Genomic DNA, 23,477 nt, shown 5'->3' on the forward strand with positions numbered 1-23,477 from the left:
GTTATACTTTGGATGTTTCAGGAAAAGATAAAATTTACTAAAAAGTCAATAATGCTAGGAAAAGTAGGGAAAGAAAGCAGGGAAAGAGAAAGATCTAACATGAACTGGATTGACCCAACAATGGAACCACAACCTTTAGTTTGCAGTGCGTGAGCTGGGCTGTTAATGACAGAGTCTTATGGAGGTCATAAATAAACATGGTTGCTGTAGGTGGAAAGCAAATCGATGGCACATAACCAGAACAAATACTATATGCATTTCTGAAGCAATATTTAAACTGATACTAGTGCGATTGCTGCTATCGATTATATCTTATGAGAAAAGAGAAACATCCAACCTTGACTATGTGAGCATTAACCCCGTTTCTTGTGGTATTTTGGATTTTTGGATACAAGTACAACTGTATTGTTGGCACTACCAACCTTCCCTTTTATGTCTAATTAGAGGCCATACCATGATGTGAAATTCTAGCATGTTCCAATTTGTTTAAAATACTGGTTCTGAAACAATACAAAACATGTTGAAACTTTTCAGCAGTTGGGGAGTAGCTACTGGGAACTCACGGGGATGTCCACTGAATATGAGGTACAGTCTCAGGGTGGCTTTTTATTATTTGAGTCTCTTTTGATTTATCCTCTGACTTGTGCCTTCTGTCTTCATGCTGGAATAGCTCTCCCATTCAAGAAAAATCGTCCTACTGCACACACAAAAATGCTCTTGAAAATAAGATATTCTCCTACTCTCTGGGCTGTGTTAAACACAGGATTGTTTTTCTTTTGTATGCAGGACAGGCACTTTAGAACCTGGAGACAAGCTGTTAGCCATTGATAATATCCGACTCGACAACTGCTCAATGGAGGACGCAGTGCAGATTTTAAAGCAGTGTGAAGAACTCGTTAAATTGAAGATCAGGAAGGATGAAGATAATTCTGGTACAAAAATACTGAATGGGTGTTGTTATCAGCCCTCTCTAATAGCATTCTCCATCAATGACAGATTTGACAGATACATTGAGGAGTATGATTTACTTTATTAGCATCTCCATACTATGTGCATGGGCTCACCTACAATCTTAAGTGTAGACCTTTGTGCACACAGGTTCCCACAAAGAGATGGAAAGGGTGAAAAGCTGCTTAGCCATTGGCTGGGAAATGGTCTCTGCTTTGATGCCTGCCTAGATGATTTCTAAAGTTGTTGTTCAATATCCTCTTTTTTTTTTTACCCCTGACAGATGAACAGGAAACAACTGGTGCTATCATCTATACAGTGGAACTGAAAAGATATGGTGGACCCCTGGGAATAACTATTTCAGGGACAGAGGAGCCTTTTGACCCCATTGTCATTTCAGGCTTAACAAAACGAGGCCTAGCAGAAAGGTGAGTCACAGTTTGCATCCTGATGGGCAGATCTCAGGTAATACGGGCACAAACCCCCCCAAAAATGTACCTGTTTGTTTTCCAGCAAATTATCTGTATTACATGTGTGAAGGGGCAAGACAAGTCTTTCTGCATTACCAATTTGTTGTGCAAACACACACAGAGCGATAGACCCAGTTGTGGCACACAGTCTTGAGACGTACAGTTTTTCAATTTGTTCCTTCTAACATGAAAAAAATAATTTTATGTTCCTTGCGGGGGAAAGTAAAACTTCCTCTGAATACACAGCTTCTTTGATTAAAGTATTATATGCATGGATATAAATCTGAGTTGATTTTTGTAAGAGTGCCTCCCCAAGCAAGAGAACCTGTCAGGGAACATGGTTACATGTGGGGGGAAAAAACTCCATTTGATTCAGGTTTAGTATGTGTATTTTACAGTGGACCCTTGACTTACAGACAGCTTGACTTACAGACTTTTTGAGTTACAGACTTCTCTGGCCGCAAAATTTAGGTTTGACTTGCAACCTGAGAATTGACTTACAGACCAGAAAAAAACCAAAATGGAACAAAAACGGCCTGTTACGGGATTAATCGGTTTTCAATGCACTGTAGGTCAATGGAGACTTGACCTACAGACTTTTTGACTTGAGAACCGCCTTCCAATACGGATTAAGTTCTCAAGTCAAGACCCCACTGTAAATCACTTGCGAAATCATTCTTGCATATATTTCAATCATTTTTGTATATGTGAACCCTATGTCAGTGTAAATTGTGCCTGTGGGGTTTGCCACTCACTGATGTGCCTTCTGTGCTCCTTTCTCTTCACTGTCCATGTGTGTGTGTGTTGCTCCTTTTGCAAGCCTAGTCTGTCTGTGTTTGAGCACGTGTGTCAGGTTGGAGGGAAAACTCTGTTTAATTTTTTTTCCTATCTGTCATTCTGTACTAGCACTAAACCAGATTGCCAAAACAATTAAACTACCATTTTTTTTCCATTTATAAGATGCTACTTTTTCCTAAAATCATTATCCTAAAAATTGAGGGGCGTCTTTTACACGGAAATAAGCTGAGAAAGCTGAGATAGCTGAGAAGAGAACAAAACGGCAAATATCTTGCCTCTGTAAACAAACTCTCTTCAGCCACAAGGCTGAATTTCCTACAGTCGGGAGACTTAGCTTCTTCCAGTCAGGAGCCTTATGGAACTGACGTCAGCTGACCCTGAACAAGCCAATTGGAACACACCTCCTTGGAGGTGGAGCTTGTAGGCTCAAGATTCAACAGAGACAAAATGGCCGACGTTCTGAGTTCAGAGGCTGAATCCTCAAAACTACGTTTTCTTAATTTGGGGGTTAGAAAATTGGGGGGGCATCTTATAAACAGGGGCGTGTTATAAAGTTAAAAATACGGTAACAGCACATCAGCACTGGCTAATGGCTGTGGGAGTCAGGCTGCTCAAGGGCAGGTGGGGACAGGCCAAAGCCAAAAATGGACTGATTCTGAAAGCAAGTGTAGCTCCCCAATATTCAACACGGTTTAAAAATGGACTAAAAATCTTCCCAAGAGGACACACATATTGATCCAAATACCTTGTGATTGCCATTTGAATTCAAACCGAATTCAAAAAAACCTGATCTGTCACCCATTTTCTTTCAATAGTGTAACCATGCCCAGGATGACAGTATCTGAAAAGAACAAATGGATAGATGTTTTGAGCCAAGTTATTCATTTGCGAGATGCATATCCTTTCTTTGTAAAAACCAAAAAACTCCAGTCATCAAACAGAAACACTTTTTATAATAATAACTAAAACACAATTTTAAAAGCCCAGTAAATCTGAACAAATAAAATTTGATATCAAAGAAGATCCAGAGCAGGGTCTTGTTTGTTATTCTGGCCTGCCACCTCTAGAACTCAAATAACTCTTTAGCTAGCAAAACAACAGTCATAAGAGCTGGGCCCAAATGATACATTGAAATTTGGAGATACATTGAAATTTGAACATTCTGCTATAGGTGTCCCTTTCTTCCTAAAAGGGTGAAAGAAGAAAAAATCCTAACAATTTTCTCAAGAAAAAAACATCTTTTGATAAGCATTGGCTCAACTTTGACAATTTATGATATTCATTTTGAAGTATCCTTGGGAGATGTGTAGTCTTTATGAATGTACTTGGGACTGAAGCATCCAAAATGCCTGTTGTCATTCTCGTACATCAAACTATCCTGCCTGAGGCTCATGATGACTATTAAAGCTGTGCTTAGCTCTGAGGAACAGCTTTCCTCCAGAATTCAAAGATATATTCTCCATCCAGCTGTGGATAGTACTGAATCTGAGGTTGGAGGTAAATTATTCTGTAGATGAGGTCCTTATCTGCAGAGATCTTCATTTGCAGTATTTTGTTATAAGTAATAGACAACCTTCTCTTATAGCATCCATAGTGGCTAATGGTTAGGTTGCATAGTGATTGTAGCAATAAGTTAAAACAAAGTAACATTATGTCAATAATCAATCATTTTCCTCCAGTGATGGAAGAGGCAGAATGAAAATGGTTGATTTAACACATCAAGAATTTTTATTGTGAAATAAAAGTAAGGTATCTGTTCGAATTTGACCCAACTCCGGGAGGCAGTGGAAGACAGGAGGGGCCTGGCGCGCTCTGATCCATGGGATCATGAAGAGTCGGACATGACTTAATGACTAAACAACAACAATCTGTCAGAAACACTTTGGACAGTAGAGAATCAGCTGTAACGTTTTGTGGATGGAAAAAATTTGAATCCATAAATTTTATTTAATCTACCAGTTGAAAGTCATGTATCCATTTGTGAGCCACCTGTTTGTTTCAAAAGGTAGGACTAGATGAGATGGCCGCATCACATTGGAAATGAGAGAAACATCGTTCCATGAGATACATTCTCCAAAATTCTTACATTTGCATAATAAACATTCAGACAGTCTGTTGCTTCTCTTCCAGTGCAAACAAAAACAGTCTTCAATTTATGAATCTGTAAAACGTTATTGGAGGTTAATTGAAAAATTCTTAGTTTTCTCAGGAGAACTCCACTTCAGATTGTGAAACTGATCTAAACTTCAGGCTCAGAGTTAGGATGTGTTTCACTAGTCTGTCAGGGTCTACAATACCCTCAGGGTTTCAAGAAATTATATGTTGGAGACAAGCTAGATTTATTATCTAGAAAGATGGAAGAGGAATATTGGTGACCGAGTGAGGGGAAGCCTACCTCTTTGCTGGGAAGGGTGTACTTTCTTTTCCAAGCTAGCTGAGGACCTGTTGTCTTTTATTGGAAAGAAACCCTTACTACCAGATCTCCTGGATTCCTTGACCAAAGTGATGTCATAGTATTGTTTATAGGCATACTCTTGGAAGAAACAAAGAGCACTGATCTCAGTAGGAAGGCAATCATCTTGCTTCCCAGGAATGCTGCATCATCATAGAACCCACAACCAGCTAGTACTGTGGCCTAGCACTGGGTTGAATACATTGCCAGTCCCACAGTTGTTGTTTTTCCCCCCTTTTACTGATATTATACTGACCTCTGGTGGATAGCTGGGAAATCAATGCATTGAATTGAAGAAAGTAGGGGGGGAGAAAAAGAAAGAAGCTCCACAAAGAAAGGAGCTGAATCCTATCCTAATTAACTAGCAACAAACGAGATGTGGAAGATTGGCACAGCGGTGTGTGATGCTTTTGTTATCTGAAGCCGAAAATAGATTGTACTTTTTTATTTATGAGAGTTGTTGGCAAAAATTAATTTGCCTGCCAAAGGAAGCAGAAAGGAAATGTAGGACAAGAATCTGCCGATAAAAGATAAAGAAAGCCCCAAAGAGAATTGTTAGCAGATTCAGTCATACCTCATAGAACTGCAATGGGAGGGTGTGCAGTTTTCTATTGTTGTTGTCTAGTGTGTGTGGACCGTCAGTATAGCAAACAAGCTAAGCTTCACCCAGCGTTATTCTCTTCCCTTCCGTGACTTGGTGTAGTCATAGACTGTGGAGACCTTCGTTCTAATCTGTTTTTGACCTTGAAGCTCACAGGTGAGCTTGGACTCTCCCTCAGTCTGACTTACCCACAGGGTTGCTGTGAGTATAAAACTGGGAACAGGGAGGAGAGGTATCCCTGAGCTTCTTGGAAGAAAAACAGAATATACATGCAGCAGAGATTTCCAGCTTCTTAGTCACCATTACCCTGCTCAGCAACTTCAGTTTATCTCGTGTGTTACAGCCGTAGTTAGCTTAATCCAGTAACTGTGAAATAAATATATGACATGACATGATTTGCTTTTTGTGTCCACTGGGATGCAACTCTTTGGGCTCAAAGCTTGTGATGGGTTAATAAAATACTGAAGAAGGAGCCAGTTATTTCCTGAGGTCATACAAAAGTACCCTGTTATTGTAGTCCCAGTACAAAGCATCTTAACGGCACTCAGTACACAGCCAGGTAAATGTACAGCTCCACCGTTGTTCACAGTCCATTTATATGACTGGCCAAATTCTAGCTAATCCAGGTGAAACAGAACCCATCCACACAAAAGAGGGCCTGCCCTGACAAACACATTTGATACGATCCTCGCTGGATGGCATGTTTTGTGGCTGTTTGTTTCATATTCCTTGTGAGAGCAATTTGCTGCAGTGATTATGTACAGGATTGCATCACGTATTTATTTATTTATTATTTATTTATTTATTTATTTTATTTATATCCCGCCTATCTGGTCGTGTGAGGACCACTCTAGGCGGCTAACAACATAAGAATAATACAATAAAATACATATAACCATATTACTTAACAAAAAAGAAAAAAATTATTAAACAAAATAGGAAAGCTATAGGGGAGGGAAAAATCGTCAGGAGTTATTTGTAACTTCAGTCTTTCCTTCAACATTAACATGTTTGGTGAAGCCAAAGAAGTGGCAGGAAAAATAACTACCTTACTGGACATGCGTGTGACCGATAAGTGTGACAACATAAGCACTTGGTCACTGCTTTTGAACAATGCTTTTGTCCACCATTCTTTGACATCAGTCTTTTGCTGCCTCATTTGATCCCGGGGCCCATTTGTTTGGTTGGGGCAACCATGTAATTTTTTTTAATGGGTATCCACCAGATACCATGCCAAGTGTAACATTATCGCATCCTTGGCAATCATCACCTTCCATGCCATTTCCACCTCTGCAAATCAGATGAAATGACAGTGGGTGCAGCAGTGACTAAGAACTGGGAGAGTAAGGATGAAATCTGTTTTCATGTTCAGAAGTCTTGTGCAGATGTTGGCTTTTGACTTGTTTCAAGATGTGTACAAGGAGGCTTAAGTGCAGATTCCATACAAAGTAACAGGCCAGCCCTTGTGAATCACTGAAGTAGGAGTGTTTTCACAAGCACATGCATTTAGGAGAGATCCTGTTGTCACAGTAGACCACTGGATTGAAACAAATGGCTGCCTGGATCTTCTGAGGACCCTGGTCCTGCAGAATCTGTCATGAGGACACTGAAATCAGACTGTTGGTCCATGAATACCCGTGGTTCCCAACCTTGGGTCTCCGGATGTTCTTGGATTAAAACTCCCAGAAGCCTTCCCCACCGACTGTGCTGGTCAGGAATTCTGGGAGTTGTTACAGCCCAATAGTGTCACCTTTGACCGACAATAGATCTCCACAATTTCTTATCACTACCGGGAGAATACAGGTGTTCCTGGTAGTCTCCCATCCAAGTACTGACCAAGCTCAATCCTGCTTAGCTTTTAGAATCAGATGAGACTGAGCATGTTTAACATGGTAAGGTAGACATATGTGCAATTGTTGCTTAATTTTTAATTGGTTTTCATATCCCATCTTTATTACAAAAATGGGACTCAAGGGGACTCAAGGCAGCTGTTAGTATGAAGACAAACAGACAGACAGACAGATTACTAATATACTAATCAGTACAAATATATTTATATATATAGAAACATGAAACAAGATAAAATGTTGAAACAGAATTAAATCTAATTTATTGAATTGTCTTTCTGAGTGTGAATATCTTGAAGTACAGGATGAAATAGCTTAATTTTGTTCTGGTTTTATGCTTTTAAATGAAATCACTGTCATGGATAACAGCTGCAGTTTTCTGTATTTGTGGTTTAGAACTGGGGCCATCCATGTAGGAGACCGGATATTAGCTATTAATAATGTAAGCCTTAAGGGGAAGCCACTGAGCGAAGCCATTCATCTTCTCCAAATGGCTGGAGAAACGGTAACACTGAAGATTAAGAAGCAAACAGAAAGTGAGTTTTGGCTCTTTTTACTGTCTCCTGCTTTAAACTATACATGTTGCAACCAGTGCACCAGCGCCAATATTGCTACAGATAACATACAAATAATAGTGAGCCTTATTTGTATGGCACCACACTCCTCGTATTTACAGTCATGGCCAAAAATATTGGCAGCCTTGCAATTCTGTCAGAAAATGCAACCTTTCTCTCTGAAAATTGTTGCACTTGCAAATGTTTTGGTACTCACATGTTCATTTCTTTGGTTTGCGTTGAAACAACACAAAAAAAAAACATAGTAGAAAAGTCAAATGATGCAATCCCACACAGAAACCCAAAAATGCACTGGCCAAAATTATTGGCACCCTATCTAAATTGTAAGAAATAATTGCTTTTCAAGCATGTGATAATCCTTTAATTTGTATTTAGACACACTTGTCTCAGGTAAGAGGTGTGCAGTATAGTAATCATACTTGCAACCAGTTAAGATGGAGAAAAATTGGCTCAACTTTTGTGTTGTGTGTGACACTGAGCATGGAGAAAAGAATGAATTGTAAAGAGCTGTCTGTGGATTTGAGAGAGAAAAATGTGGAAAAACATCAATGATCTCAAGGCTACAGGTCAATCTCCAGAGATCTTAATGTTCCTGTGTCCACTGTGTGCAATATCATCAAGATGTTTACAGCCCATGGCACTGTAGTTAAACTCCCTGGACGTGAATGGCTTCCCAGGAGGACACCACTGCTGACACAAAGGCATACCAAAGCAAGACTGAAGTATGCCAAAACATATGTGACAAAGCCACAATCCTTCTGGGAGAACGTACTGTGGACAGATGAGACAAAAGTAGAGCTTTTTGGTAAAGGACATCATGCACTCATTTCTCATTAAAAAGAAATGAAGCATTCAAAGAAAAGAACAGAGTCCCTAAATTCAAACATGGTGCAAGTTCAAAGATGTTTTGGGTCTGCTTTGCTGTTTCTGGCACTGGATGCCTTGACTGTGTGAACGATATGATGAAATCTGATGATCACAAAAGAATTCTGGGGTGCAACGTAGTGGTCAGTGTCAGAAAGCTGCGTCTCCACCAGAGGTCGTGGGACTTCCAGCAGGACAATGACCCGAAACACACTTCAAAAAGCACTCAGAAATGGTTACAAGCAAAGTGCTAGCGAGTTCTGAAATGGCCAACAATGAGTCCAGGTCTGAATCTCATAGAACACCTGTGGAGAGATCTCAAAAGAGCAGTTGGGAGAAGGCACCCTTCAAATCTGAAGGCCCTGGAGCAGTTTGCAAAAGAACAGTGGTTCAAATTTCCAATAGAGAGGTGTAAGAAACTCATTCATGGTTACAGGAAGCAATGGATTTTGGTTATTTTTTCCAAATGGGGTGTTACCACATATTAAGTTAAGGGTGCCAATAATTTTGGCCAGTGCATTTTGAGGTTTCTGTGTGGGATTGTATCAGATTTGACATTTCTTCTCTCTCTCTCTCTCTCTCTCTCTCTCTGTGTGTGTGTGTGTGTGTGTGTGTGTGTTTTGTTTCAGGGCAAACCAAAGAAATGAACATGTGAGTACCAAAACATTTGCAACTGCAACAACCCTGGGGTTGCATTTTCTGAAAGAATTGCAAGGGTGCCAATATTTTTGGCAATGACTGTATGTATGTGTGCTTTTTTATGTAGTTGAGGGGTAATCTAATATGATTATTTTGATGCAGTTATTATTTTATTGTTGATATTTTATATTTTATTTTATATTTTATTTTCCACGCTGCCCAAAAGGACATACTTAGAGTCTAAAAGTAAATGACAAAATAAATACCTTTTTCTGGCTATGATATTTTAATAATGCCAAACTTGTGTAGGATTAGTGTGTGGGTTGGTTTCTGTGGGAGGTTTCTTTGAAACAACAAGGAGGGAAGGACATCTCGTAGATGAGCGAGTAACTCCCTGTCAGGTATGGATTTCAAGCCCTCTCCCTTGAAATTCTGGTGTAACACCGATTAGATTTTGAGCTGTCTCTTCCTTTTTGACAACAACAGCAACAGAAATCTTTTAATCTTATACTGTAAAGAGCATCACGTCAGTGCTGCTAACAAAAGTCCTTCTTCCTGCACAACATTTCTCTCCTCCAAGCAGCTCCACTTTGATGCCTCGTTACACCTCAAAAAGAATGGCTGAAAAGCCAATTGGAGAAAAATGTTATATGGTTCTTTCCTTGCCAACCCTCTGTCAATCAGACATCACCCAGCAGACTCTGTGGCTCTGTGGAGTTCCTTGCTTTATAAATTCCATGCGACAGCAATCCTTCCTTTGCCAGGCGAAAAATCTCAGCCAGAATCTTGAAAGGAGAGAAGTTCTCTTTCAGATCCTGTTTGAACTTTATGTGTAAGGTTCAGAAAAAGGTTCTGTCCTCATCATCTTTGTTTTAGTGAAGATAAATTACAAAGAACCCATGCAGGGTTTTTTTCCTTGCTAGAAAGGACTGATGGCTTTAAACCCTATATATTTCCAGCTGTCTTTACTCAGTCTTCCAGTGCAGAGGACTTTCCTGATGCAGTCCACCCACTTTGCTTCCTAACCATTGTGAGATTAGAATGCCTGCTTGCCTAAAGGCAGACTTTCCTTCCACTGTCACTTCTGAAGCCTGGTGTTTTATTTCTCTGTCTACTCTGGAAAAGATAGGGCATCTCCTTTATCTATGAGTTCCACTTTTTGCCTGTGGAAGGGTAGAAATTTAAATGCTTAGGGGGGGAAATGGGAGAAAATGAAAAAGCAAAGCATTTTTGCCTATTTTGTCAACCAAAAAAATTATTAACCCAGATAGAGGCAAGCAGCATAGCATTCCTAGCATTCTCTCTCTGTCTCTCTCTGGTTTCAACCTCTGTTATTCCTTGTCTCTGTTTTCTTAAAACCTGCATTACCTTTTAAACCCATATTGTAAGAACCACCCTTAGGCTAGACTGAGGAGTCACCTGCTCTCATATTCCAAAGATGATCACTCCAGAACTCAGCCACTTGCTCCTGTTGTGGGAACATCCTGCTGCCTTCATAGGAAGGATCTGCCTAGCACATGGCTTTCCCTTCCCCTACAGAAACTCTGTAGGACACTCTCTGTGTGGAACGCATGAAGGGAAAAGACTGGAGGTGAATTCCCCATGTTGAAATGATGCAGCCATGTCAAACGAGTCATCATAAGCAACTTCACCCATCCTAATCTTGGGGAAACCACATTTTTTTCTTTCTGTATTTCAAGAATAGCCTTCATCCCAGGAGATGTTTTGTGGTCAAAGAGCAAATTGTCTAGGTGATGATAATTAATGAATAAATCACTTCCTTAGCACTAAGGTGGTCCTGACCCGACCAGATAGGCGGGATATAAATAAATAAAATAAATAAATAAATAAATAAATAAATAAAAATCTGAAAACCATTTGCTTGGAAATATGTCTCTTAATTCAGGGGTGGGCAAAATGTGGCCCTCCAGATGTTGCTGAACTGCAACTCCCATCAATCCTAGCTCATACAGCCAATAGTGAGGAGTGTTGGGATTTGCAGTTCAGCAACATCTGGAGGGCCACATTTTGCCCAGTTCTGCTCTAATTGCTTTCAAGGAGACTTCCTTCCAGGCAAATCCATACCATCCAGATAGTAACCCATCATTTTTGCCCTTTGTTGTTCTCATGTCTGATGTAGCTTGAAGCTCTCCTGGGCCAAAAGCACAGGCTGAAGGGGAAAGAAGGGCACCTTATTGTATCTGAAGAAACACAATTCCTCCTGCACCTTATGAAACGTGCGCACTAGTAGCCCATAGCTATAGAATGTGTTGGCAACGTGAGGTCTTGCAGGTGTTCTTGCACTGAAGCGCCCGTCAGCCCTAGCCAGCATGCTTGGTGGCGTAGAATGCTGGGAGTCGCAGTCCCACAACATCTGGAGGGAAACGAAAGTGGTATAAGTGTGGCAAACAACCCACAGGGTCTAGCAGTGTTCCTCTGCAACACCTTAATGTGCTTAAACGTGCTTCTTTCTTTTGGTCTCAGGGACGTACCCCAAGAAGCCTGGGAGTGTGAATGAAGTGAGTGACCCAGAGGATGACCTGACTGACTCTCAGAAAACGAGCAAGCTCTCCGAGATCTATTCCACCACTATCCCTAGCGTGGACAGTGCCATGGAGTCCTGGGATGGCTCTGGCATTGATGCAGGTTATGGAAGCCAGGGTGAGTTGGCCCTCAGTGTTTCTTTCTTGTGGGAAGGCACAGCTTTCAACAAGAAGGAAGTACCTGGCTGTTATTTGAGAGGGGGGGAGGGGAAAGGTCCCTTCCAATCATTTTATGAAACTGCTGAGAACTCCTGGACCTCCCAGTTATTTCTCCCAGTTAATCCCACTTCTTTCTAAGAGGGATAAAGAGCATCCCAATATGCAGTTCTTGTGCTTGCTGGCAACTAACCATGTAATCGGGAAATATTAGTTATAATGTGTGTTTTCCTTACATTTGTAGGCTACCCCCAAAGGAGTATCTTCGGTGTGATTTAACTCTTGGGGAGGTTTGTACTCTTGCAGAAACTGAGATTATCTAGAATGAATTTTATTTCATAGTTAGCAAATGGACCTTTTCCCTCACCATACTAGGCTTTTCAATCCCCAATGGCCATTGAGTTTTTTTCAGTCCTGGGTTGGATGGAGTCAGCCCTTCACCCTCTAAACCGGATACTGGAGGGGTTAGCGTGTCAAATAACTTTTGGCAATGAAGAAGGCATAGGGTGATTAATCCTGATTAAGATTAATGAGTGAAAAACTTGCAAAAACTGAAAGTGTTAAATTAGTTTATAATGTTCACTGGTGGCCATTACACCCGTGCTAAGCAAAGAAGTGGTGAGTTTCATTTTAATGAATTAAAATTCACAGGTTGTTTTCAAGGTCTGTCAAAGTGACTTGTAAAAGTTATTCATTGGATTTACAGCTCTGGACCTGTTTCTCCCCTTAGTTATGTTGGCTCTGATTGAAGTAAAAAAAAAAGTAACTCTTCTGAATTCTGCAAAACAAACAGTGTAATTCATATTTAATTTGCAGGCCTCATAAAGAGCCTATGTGCTGCCCAAACATTCAACCACACACATGTGACGCGTCTTTGGAAAGCCAGGGAGCTGTTCCCACAGTGGAACTTCTCCCATTCAGACAAGAAAAATAGCTATATAAGGCGTCTTCCTCCTGCTCTTCTCAGCATTGTTACAAGGCCACAGTTAAGCACCAGCATCAAGAGACCTCAGCAGCTTGAGCTTCACCTCTATATGAAATGATTTGGTTGTCTTGGGCAAATCTCATCTCTCTCTCTCTCTCTCTCTTAGCTTCAGTCTCCCATCCACAACACTGACCTTCTTTACACAATTGTTGTGTATACATGCTACTACAAAATGATATGTGCAAAGCAATTTGAATGCAGGAAACAATACCTGAAACATTTCCATTTCTAATTTTTTATTCTTTTCAATGAGGATAGGTTTGTGGGGAAGGGAATTTAGGATTATGCTAGAAACACTGCCTGAAACATTTGAGTCGTTTTTTAACAGTGATATGGGAAGGGAAAATAGTTGAGAAAAAGAATAAGGAAATGGTGGACTATATTTTGTGCAAGAACAGGCCCTCCTGGGCTCTAGATGGACTTAAGCAGCCCAAATAGAAAACGGGAGGCTTCTGGAACCCATCATAGATTTTTAGAGAGTGTCCCTGAAATTCCACAGTATGGTCTGTCAGACTATAGGAAACCTTTGAAAATATTGCCAAATAGAACTTTGGACACAATTCAGCCACAGTGCTAAATCTGTACATAGTGGGAAAATAGTATCTCCTTATAGACTATCGAGGTCATGACATTAGTGTTGACTGGCCACTGGAGGCCTTATGCTATGAGTACAGCGATCCAGGCCAAGTCAGTTTTTGCCCTGACCTCCTAAAAGGCATCTTTCCTCTGCCCATTAACCTGATTTACCTGCCATGGTGTATATGCCCTCAGAGTTGTATAAATGCTTTTTATACATACATGTATTTATTATACATAATTGAGCATAAGGACGTTAGAATCTACACTGATAACACTTCTAAAGAGAATAGGTCACTTTTATCACCTAACGAATTACCAGTTCTTACAATAAGCCCTCAGTATTGCACTAACCCTGAGGTCTTAGACTAAGGCAGGACTATAAAAGAGACTGAGTTCTGTCTAATAGTCGGCAGCAATGTGTACGTTGGTGCCATAGTTCTTCACATAAGCTTGGATAACCGGTAAGGAGAGTTGGGTCTGTCAGTAACGTGCGTGTGGCCATGGGCATGCGCTTTAATCTCGGTTACAGAAATGATCATTAAATATATACAAATATTCCTCTGGGGGGCAGGACTGGACTTTGTTGTCTTCAAAGGAATGAGTGGCATTTTATTTGGCCTTTTCCATGAAAGTTTTTTTATCATTCCATGGTCACATTTGGCCTCTTTGGCAGAGAGTATCTGTAGAAATGTGCAATGGTTCACCGAAGGGCAAAAGGAGGCTTCCAAGAAAGCACAAGTGAATATTATGAAGGTGGGAGTTGAAGGCCTGGTTTGAGACAGTTTGTTTGGTGTTTTTCAAAACCTGCTAAATAAATGGCTGTGAAATCCCTCACATTTGGCCTCTGTTCCAAATGGATGTGTGCCTGCTAATAAACTATGAGAAAAAGAGAACCCATAAGCAAAAGCTACATCTAATATCTACCATATATAAATTAAAAACACACTAAAGGTATCAATATGACCTACATGCTTAAATAACCCATGAACTATAAGATGGTGCAAACATCAGCTCCTTTTTTAAAATTTGGCAAAGAAAAAGCAGAAGAAAAAGAAGGCGGCAGCAAAACATGGCGCTGACAGCATTGTGTTGAAACTAGAATTTTTCCATTCTGTCATTCAGCAGACGTTTGGGAAGTTTGTGTTCTTGGGTTTTTGGCTCTTATCATTTTTGGGAAATGGCTTCCCCTTGGGAGGAGTATGAACATATGTACATACAGACTTGCATGTGTGCATGTGCATGCATGCACATTTGTAGTATATATTTTGGGTAGCACCACTGTAAGTGGACAGTTTGTATTAGTTTTCATGAATCTGGATTGCAGTAAATCGGTGTTGATAGTGCAGATCGAAAGGACTTGAATACAGTGGTTTGATGAAAATGACAGCACAGCATGCAACAGCAGTAGGAAAGGCAAAATCTATGTTGGAGATTATTACCATCCATGAGAGATCTGGCCTCAATATGCCTTCCACTGTGATGCTTCCACTATTGATGTAAGCCTTGGTTGTCTCGTCCTCACAGGCAAGGACAAGGAATTGCTGTCTCATTTCCTCCTTGCCGTGCAAGAGGTTGAAATGTTTTCTGGGCTATTGATTTGACTCTCTTTTTCCTTCCAGATTGCTTAAGATGCACATGTTGTACAAAACTACAATAGCTGCTGCTTTGTCTCACAGACTTCTGGGTCAGAGTTCTGACTCAAGCCAACTGTCAGGGTAATGCTGTGGTTTAGCTCTCTGGCTGTGGAACCAGAGGTTGGGAGTTTGATTCCCCGCTTGAGAGGGGCTGAACGTGATGTTTCATAGGGTCCCTTCCAGCCTCTGCAGTTCTAAGATTCTAATATTAGTGGTTTATACCAACCCAAAAGTTCCGGCATAACTACATGGGTAGAAGGAAAGCAATTATAAAATGATGTAACACATAAACTGCATCTGATAAGATTCAACAAAATGAAATATAATGTGTTGTCTGAATTACTGCATTTGACCTCCTTTAGTTGTGCTTTCTTTTTTCTTTTAACCTGTAAAGTAATATATGGGTTTAAGTGGTCTATAGCCTTCAAGCGTTGTTATTGTAATCCTGGTTTGATTTGTGTAAGGAAGTATGCACATTATTTGTGTTTCACTTGTATCAATTGTGTGTTGTTCAGCATTTTGCTTGTTGATTTGTGTTTACTTATCTATTGTAACATAGTATCATTTAGGGACAAATAGAAGTGATTTGTCTGAAGCAGGTAAGGGATGTGGAAAAGCTGCAAGACTGCTTGTAAAGCATAGTTTCTGCATTTTAAACTTCGACTGTTTGCATAGGCAAGCCTTTGAATCCTGATACGAATCTGATTTGTCTGAATTTGGACAAAAAGATGATGTCACCAGTCTGATTTTGACTTCTAAATTGCCTCCTATTTCCCCGACTGGCTTTACAAAGATCAGCCTGGACTTACAGAAAATACACAAATACAAGAATTAAAGGTTAAAGGGGAACTGCTTTCCGGTACTTTCCACTGTAAGGGAGCAGAGTTCACCAACAAGGCTATATTTCAGTTTTTATAGCACTTGTTGAGACTCCTGATGACAAGTGTATCTCTAAAGTATGTTTTTGTTTTTACATGCAGTCAAGCTTCCTCTGACTTATGGCGACTCTATGAATGAGCGATCTCCAAAGTATCCTTGTCTTCAACAGCCTTGCTCAGCTCTTGTAAACTGGCATTAAGTCTTCTTCTTTTCCCGCTGTCTTCAACCTTTCCCAATAGCCTCGGTTTCATCATTTTTGCCTCCAGAGATAGTTCTGGCTTGATTTGCTCTTGTTCCTCTTTCTGGCAGCCCTGGGTATCTGCAAATCTCTCCTCCGGAACCATATTTCAAATGAGCCATGAATGCTATAATGACTTTTTAAAGAAAGCAACTGGAATTTGGAAGAGGACTTCTGTTTCCTTTTGAGGCTTGAACAAATTGTGGGAAAAAAACCCTCCTGTTGTATCTCCTCCAACCTCTTATAGCTCCTTTTCATCCACTCATGACCAGAAGCTCTGAAGATTGCACACAATGAAAATTGTCCCCAAAAATGGAAAAATACATGTTGATACAGGAAGTCTATTAACTTAGCCACACCAAAAAATGAGTCAATGTTGCTCTGTTAAATGATATTCCCATTGTACTGTATTACCTTTCCCTCTTTTAGTGCATCTGCCTGATTATCTACACACACAAAAAGGCAGTCATCTTCCTGTCTTTGTTTCTCCTCTCTGTGCTATCTCAGTAGGTACATACTTACCACAGGCTGTTGGTATTGCTCTTCATCCTCATGAGTGGAGATCCAGCCGACAGAAGAGTAGCACCCCTCCTGGGGACCCCAGAAAGAGCTACCCTTTTATGGATGGCAGTTTCAGTGAGGATGACTGGGAGAAGCCCAGCAGGTATGTTAAGCTTGTAAGAAACTTAGGGAAGGTATAGACGTGAGTGTGCGTTCCCAGGAATCGCAAGAATGGAGCATGCTTATGTATGATGGGGATTGCTGGTTAGTGGTGAAAAATGCTATGAAATGTCCTCTCTCCCTCCACTAGCTATTAGATAGCAGCTGTGAAACGAGCCAGCATCTAGCACAAATGGGTAGATAATCTTGTATTGCTAATACAGAATGGACCACATTTTTCTGTTGGTAGTGTTTCATCCAAACTTACTTTGACTTAAAAACTTCCCCAAAGTTTTAAGCATAAACAAAAATGAATTTCTCCTGAAAAACATTCAGGCCTCTTTATACCTTCTTGGACTTAAAGGAAACGCAGTAGAGAGACCGGGTGCTCTCGGGTTTTGAGAAATTAATTGAACAGCACATGGAATGGCAGAGTATTCTGATAAGTGTGTGTAGTTGTAAATAGCTGATTAAAACACCATCAGCATTTTGAAATCAGCATCTGGCCTTTTTTTTTTTTAAGGTCCAGATTCATGTTTCATTAGCATAGGATATCCTCTGGGGAAATAACAATTCTTTTAATATATAATCTGCATTTGATCTTTTGAATGTCGACTGAAAGGCTATCTTGATTTCCTAGGCATGTTAATGACCTAGGTAATATAGGCAATTTAGGATGTATGCTTATACATACAATGTCAATTTATATTGTTTTGTTTATTTACTTCTCTTTGTGTTAATTATTAGCAGGCATACAACTACTGCAATCATGGATCCTTTTGTGCCATCAAAAATGCTCCTCTTATAGTGGCACACAGTAGGCTTTGAACCAGAGCCAGATCAGCAGTCACCTAGTGTCACCGATCTAAGAACTGATTCATATGTTCACCTTGGCATTACTATAAATAATAATTTCCTAAATTCAGCTGCCTTAAGAAGCTGCTTAAATAACGCTAAGAGGAAGCACATCAGACTTTTCCTCCTCTCGGGGAAAATCTGAATGGTGGGTTTCGGTGCTTAATTGGCAGTTATGAAACAATTACCTGAATGGGGAGAAAGAGGCGGTGGTTGTTTACCAGAAAAAAATGGTGATGCCCAGGCTAATCTTGTTAATTTGCAAGTTCTGACTGGGAGATATTGACATAAATTCTGTGTGGTAGCCGGGTGGCCAGAATCAGTTTGCCCCGATACCCCCAGGAACTCATCCTCTGCTGCTCTCCTAACTGCTTGCCACAGTTCTGTCTTTCCATGCCTCTTCCATTGGACCAGGCAGAGGCATGGACTGGCCACTTGCTTTGACCATTCAATCTTTGCCATGCACCCAGGCTACCTGAGGCCACTAGATTTGCTGCCGTTTGTGGTGGGAGGCTGAAGTGCCAGCATTGGCTCTCTTGGCATAAAAACAAAAGCACCCTTGGGCTCAAGAGCTCTCCTGTCTTAAGAGATGAAGGAAAGGGGGTGAGGATGGAAGACCAAAAGAGAAGGCAGTTCTCCAAAAGCAAAAACCCAACCCTCGACTCAACATTCCCTCTGTTTGTGTCACAGTTCTTTGTAGTGTTGACCCATTAAAACAGCAATCATTTTCCTTGGCATGAATTTCCAAAATCATTTCATATGACTTTAGTTCATTTTTTAATTACCGTTTTCTCTGTAGAGATCTCAGAAGTGACACCAAAACATCCAGTGGAGTGACTTCCCCTGGGGGAGTGAGACCACAGCGTTGCTGTCTTGCACTTAGTAATTATGTGCTGACAAGTAATTACCAGCAAAATTGCTAGCAAAATTTCCGATTGTGAGGATTGCTTGTGTGCATGCAAAGGAGCACCCTGCGGCCTTCCTGTCTCCGAAGGCAGGCAATCAGTGCCCTAATGCAGTGTCCCTAGGCGCAGAGCTTTCTCCACTCCTCCTACACCAATAATTAGTCACAACTATTGGTTTTTGAAGACATCATGCAGGAACAAATGAATCCACTAACCTCCACAAGGGAACTCAGTCATTTAAACTGAAGCCATTGAGAACGGAACTTGGTTCTGTCTGAATAGACCTATCTCAGAATCTGTCTGTTGGCCACACCACAGCGTGACAGGATTTTTGAGTGTGGAATAATATATGGGGAACTAGCCATTATATATAACCACTTAACCACTGATTGCAAAGCAGGGGGTGGATTTTAACAAGCATCAGTTTTTTCACTCCTCCAGGAGAGACTCTTCCCTTCTACTTATCATAAGAAGGGACAACAGAAATTTAAAATATTAAAAGTGCAGTGACCCATGAAAATGAGAGGTAAGGGGAACGGACTCCAGAGAGGCCCCTGCTCAGTTGCTGTATGCAGTTAGTATAGACTGTTTAAATATTTGCCTAGACTAAGGGAAATCATTTTATAGACATCTTTCTTTCATTATATATTTCCACAGAGACCTGATGTATTTATCATTTTCTCACCATGTCTGTTACCCTCTGTGTTTTTCTCTCTTTTCTCAGGTGTTCTGTGTCTCAGATCTGAACTCTGTCCCATCCGCCTTTGTACTAACAGTCTCTGAGGCTCCTGGTTTACCCATAATGCATCCTTTTTTTCTTTTACTTCTCTATTTCACCAAAACGTCTTCCTTAAACCTACAATCTTCCTACAGGCACTTTTTATTTCCCCTGTTGAACGTGACATTTACCGCACCGGTTTAACTCTTCCTTTGGAAAGACTTTTGCCCTGTTAGTGAAAGTGCATGGAGGTTTTGTATTTGGACTCTCTTTTCTTGCCTGAAAAAAGCTCATATTGTTTGCATTTGTATATGAAGATTCTGCCAAGTCTCTCTGCTTTTACTGGCGAGCCACTTGCTGTCGCCCTTGCGGCTTCCGTCCTGCTCCAGAAGAGTGCTGACAATCTTTGGTTCCTACGTTACAACAGATATCCCAACCGCCAAAATGGCCTTGAGACTGCCCACGAGGATAATTTTTGGCGTGTTTTTGGAGAAGCTTTGGAGGACTTGGAAACATGCGGCCAGTCTGAACTTTTAAGAGAAATTGAGGTAAATTAACCTTTTAGAAAGCAGAAGTGGTCTACCTGTTCCATTGCTTACCTCTGCTAGTAAATTTCTGCCTTAAGGCATAAGAAGAAGAGCCATGCCTTAGCATGCTCTGTTTGTCCATCACCTTGTTTCCATGCCTTTGGGAAGGCCACAAGCAGGCAAGGAGGGCAACAACAGCACCCTTCTACTTCTTGGCTTCTCGACAACTGATTCATAGAGTTATGTGAATCCTGATCAGTTTTTGCCTGTCGGGTCCAAAGTGCCACTGCTCAGAACAATTTGTATAGGTTTTCCCATCTGAGAAGCTGGGTTTTTATATAGTCCCACAAGGGGAGGGATGGTGCCTGTATTCCAAAGGTTTGGAGCAGTAAAACTCAGATCACATTCTCAGCCAGAGGGACAGCTGGTTTGTGTTACCAGGCCATACGACTTGCTGCTGTGGCCAAAATGGCCATTCAACAGCCTCTTGTAGCAAGCAAGTCTGAGGTGTGTATTGAGCAGTGTTGCCTTCCTCCCTTTTCTGAATGCCTTTGTTTATCTTGGCAGCTGAAGTTCTCCTAGTTCATTTTGGTTTATGTTTGTTCTTGAAAGAGGGATGAGGAGATGCCTGATATTTATAAGAGCTGGGGCAATGAAGGATTACTTTTTAGTCATGTTTACAGCACAGTACTGGGCATTTCATGGGAGAAGGACAGACTTCAGGCAGGGAAGAGGAGGGGAGCCTCACCCACAGAGGTCCAGTTCAGCCTGAAAGGTTCCTCATCCAGCCTGTAAATGTCTCTTTGGGCCAATTCTGACCAAAAGCTCCCAACTATCCATGCATAAGACCTGTCCTAGGAGCTTAGCATGAAGGGAATTCACACCGCCTCTGATCAGAGATTGAAGATAGCAGAACTTCAGTCCTCCTTGTTACTCCCTGTGCAAAGAGCAGAGAGGAAAAGTAGCAAAACTGGTGGTGCACTCAGCTGAAAATTAAAAAAACAAACCAGTTTTGCTTCTCCTTCCCTCATGTAGGAAAGTCAGAAGAGGACAAAAGCCCAGCCCCATGTGGAAGCCCAACATGGACTGCAACAAACTTGGGAACAATTGTTTACTTTTATTATTATTATTATTATTATTATTATTATTATTATTATTATTATTATTATTATTATTATTATTATTATTATTATTATTATTATTATTATTATTATTATTATTATTATTATTATTTTGGAACCTTCAGGAGCAGCAGTAATGGGATTTTTTTAAACCAAAACAGCAACGGAGAGTTTAAACTCTTTCAGTGTAGGAGACTCCCAGGGTGGCTTTGAAGATTGCAAAAAAATGCCTGGGGAGCCTCCCTTATAAAAAGAGTTTCTGCTGTCCCCAGTCATTGCTGTCTCCAGGTAGCCCATGAGCTGCACGGTGCACATAGGAGGGCACAAGGGGAAGAATCCTTACCCCCCCATAATTCCGGTTTCCTATCTAAGGTTCAAGGCACTCCTTTCATGTTCATGCCAGCTTAGCAAAGTTGTCTTCTTCTTCTCCTCCTCCTCCTCCTCTTCTGTTGGGGTTAGTTGGGTTACGGTTGTTCTTTCTTTCCCACACAGGCATCCATCATGACTGGGAGTGTCCACAATCTGGGCCTTGATGGGGGCAAGTTGCTTATAAACTCTGTGAACCAGCCAGGGCTGAGCCCACCACGGAAAGGCAATCCCAAGAGCTCGAGTGAAGGGCAGGGAAACAGCAACGGCACTCCCACCAAGAAGAATGACAGGAATCTAGAGCTGAAGATGATGAAGGAAGAGATCCAGGAAATCTTGGCTCCCACTCCTCTTGAGCTGCACAAGGTGTGTGTGGATCGCCTTTGTCTTGCCTTTGACCAAAGGATGGGCAAGGTCAGATCCTTCAGATGACAATTCCCGGCCTCTGTCCCCACTGACTGTACTAAGGCTTGTGACACTGGAGCCCAACATTGGAGGTCTATTGTACCCACTCCTGGTTTTAACGTTCATCTACCCTGAACAATTTTTATAAAGGCCTTTCGGGGGAAATGACCCAGAAGATGCTTTTAAGCACAAGACCAAAGTAAATGAGATGTTTCATTTGTGGTAGTGGTGGCTGTTGGGGACTGAGCTGTTTTCCATAATTTCTTTGTTAGCATTAGTTAAGAGGAACCTGATTCACTCCCAGGCAGCTTCTGCTAGGGTGGGAAAGATTGCTTCCTGAATTCCTGTGTTGCTGCTACCAATTTGCTCTTACTGCATACAAGTGGATGTGTATCTGCCAACCATATAAGATGATTGGCAGTCTTGAAAAAGAGAGGTTAACGTGGGGATTTCCACCATGTCTTGTATTGTCAAGCTCAAATCCATTTTACTTGGTGGGAGGGGACCCAAGCATTTGAATCCTGAGCGTAACCTGAGGGTATCATTCACTGTCATGTCTGAAAAGCCTGTGAGCAGCCTTGCAGAGTCAACATACAAATGCCTGCAATATTATCAGGAATATCTAATCTTGCTTAATAGCAATGGCATGCAAACCATTAACCTCCTGTGCATGCTTGTGATGGCCCCTGCCTCTGCCCAAAGGTTGCAGGTAGTTAAAAATCAAACTCTTCTATTGACATAGTAGAAAGTTCATTCCGGAGTCTGCTAATAAGGTAGTTTGTGTGAAATTGGAATTATCTCTCTCCCACTCCAATGACAGGTTTTAAAGGTAAGATTAATTATAGTTGGTTGTGTGCCCCATATTTATTTAAATATGGCGCCCCATATTTATTTAAATATGTTTTTTTAGGTAGAGAGTATTTGGAAGTGGTTTATAATTTCCTTCTTCTGGAAGTGCTCTGGACTTGTGCCCAAGGTCACCCAGGCTGACTCTTCTGGGATGCATAGTGGAGGAACTGAACTCCCCACCTCTGGCTCTGCAGCCAGATACTTAACACCCTGAGCTATCCAGCCAGCTGAAGATTAATTATAAACTTACCAATTTACTGTGTTACCTTGGAAGTAGTTTCCTGAGTCTTACACAATTCTATATTTGCGCAAAGCATGAGTAACTCATCAGAGAGGGCATTGCCATGACCTTTTTTTTGGTCATGATTTGTCAGGGCAGATGGAAGAGAGCAATCTAAGAGCCAGTTCCCGTGTTCGCTTTTATTTTGCCTTCCCAGTTTCATCTGATGACCACTTCTTATGGGTGCGGCTTCTGAGCTGTGACCTCTCACGTTTACCATTTTTAGGAAGTCTATTAGTTTTCAAGCATCTTTTCTCTGGGGAAAAAAATCCAATTGCGACAGCACATTGGTAAGAAAAATGATCATATCATGTGAATTGGAAAAAGGATGATTTGATTTATTAACATTAAACCAAATCCTGTTACACCAGCAGAAGCCAGTTTCCATACAGTGGAACTGATTGTTTGTGAGTCGCACAAGTTGTGGGATGGAAGCAAAGAATAAAGAATTTTTAATTACTGAAAAATCTCCTCCTGACAGTGACATCCTCATCTTTCCAGAGGTGTAACTTAGGCAACAGGATTTTGGCCGGTGTGCTTAGAAACCAGGCCTTTATTTTGTTACTGCTGCTCAGGGGGAACC

General features: G+C 41.1%; 1 protein-coding gene across 8 annotated transcripts in view; it reads left to right on the forward strand.

The window, feature by feature from the left end:
* GRIP2 (glutamate receptor interacting protein 2) overlaps positions 1-23,477 on the forward strand; it is a 557,587-nt gene that overhangs the window by 522,140 nt on the left and 11,970 nt on the right. For 7 of the 8 annotated variants that reach the window (XM_072989504.2, XM_072989505.2, XM_078385239.1 and 4 more), the window contains exons 16-22: positions 787-932; positions 1,232-1,376; positions 7,513-7,652; positions 11,679-11,855; positions 16,716-16,872; positions 19,774-19,894; positions 21,487-21,726. In XM_072989504.2, coding sequence (XP_072845605.1) covers positions 787-932; positions 1,232-1,376; positions 7,513-7,652; positions 11,679-11,855; positions 16,716-16,872; positions 19,774-19,894; positions 21,487-21,726 — 1,126 coding nt within the window. The remainder of the gene's footprint in view (positions 1-786; positions 933-1,231; positions 1,377-7,512; positions 7,653-11,678; positions 11,856-16,715; positions 16,873-19,773; positions 19,895-21,486; positions 21,727-23,477) is intronic. The other variant, XM_020802805.3, reaches the window with a different exon arrangement.

The sequence above is a fragment of the Pogona vitticeps genome, chromosome 2 (assembly GCF_051106095.1).
Source record: "Pogona vitticeps strain Pit_001003342236 chromosome 2, PviZW2.1, whole genome shotgun sequence".
Lineage (NCBI taxonomy): Eukaryota > Metazoa > Chordata > Lepidosauria > Squamata > Agamidae > Pogona > Pogona vitticeps.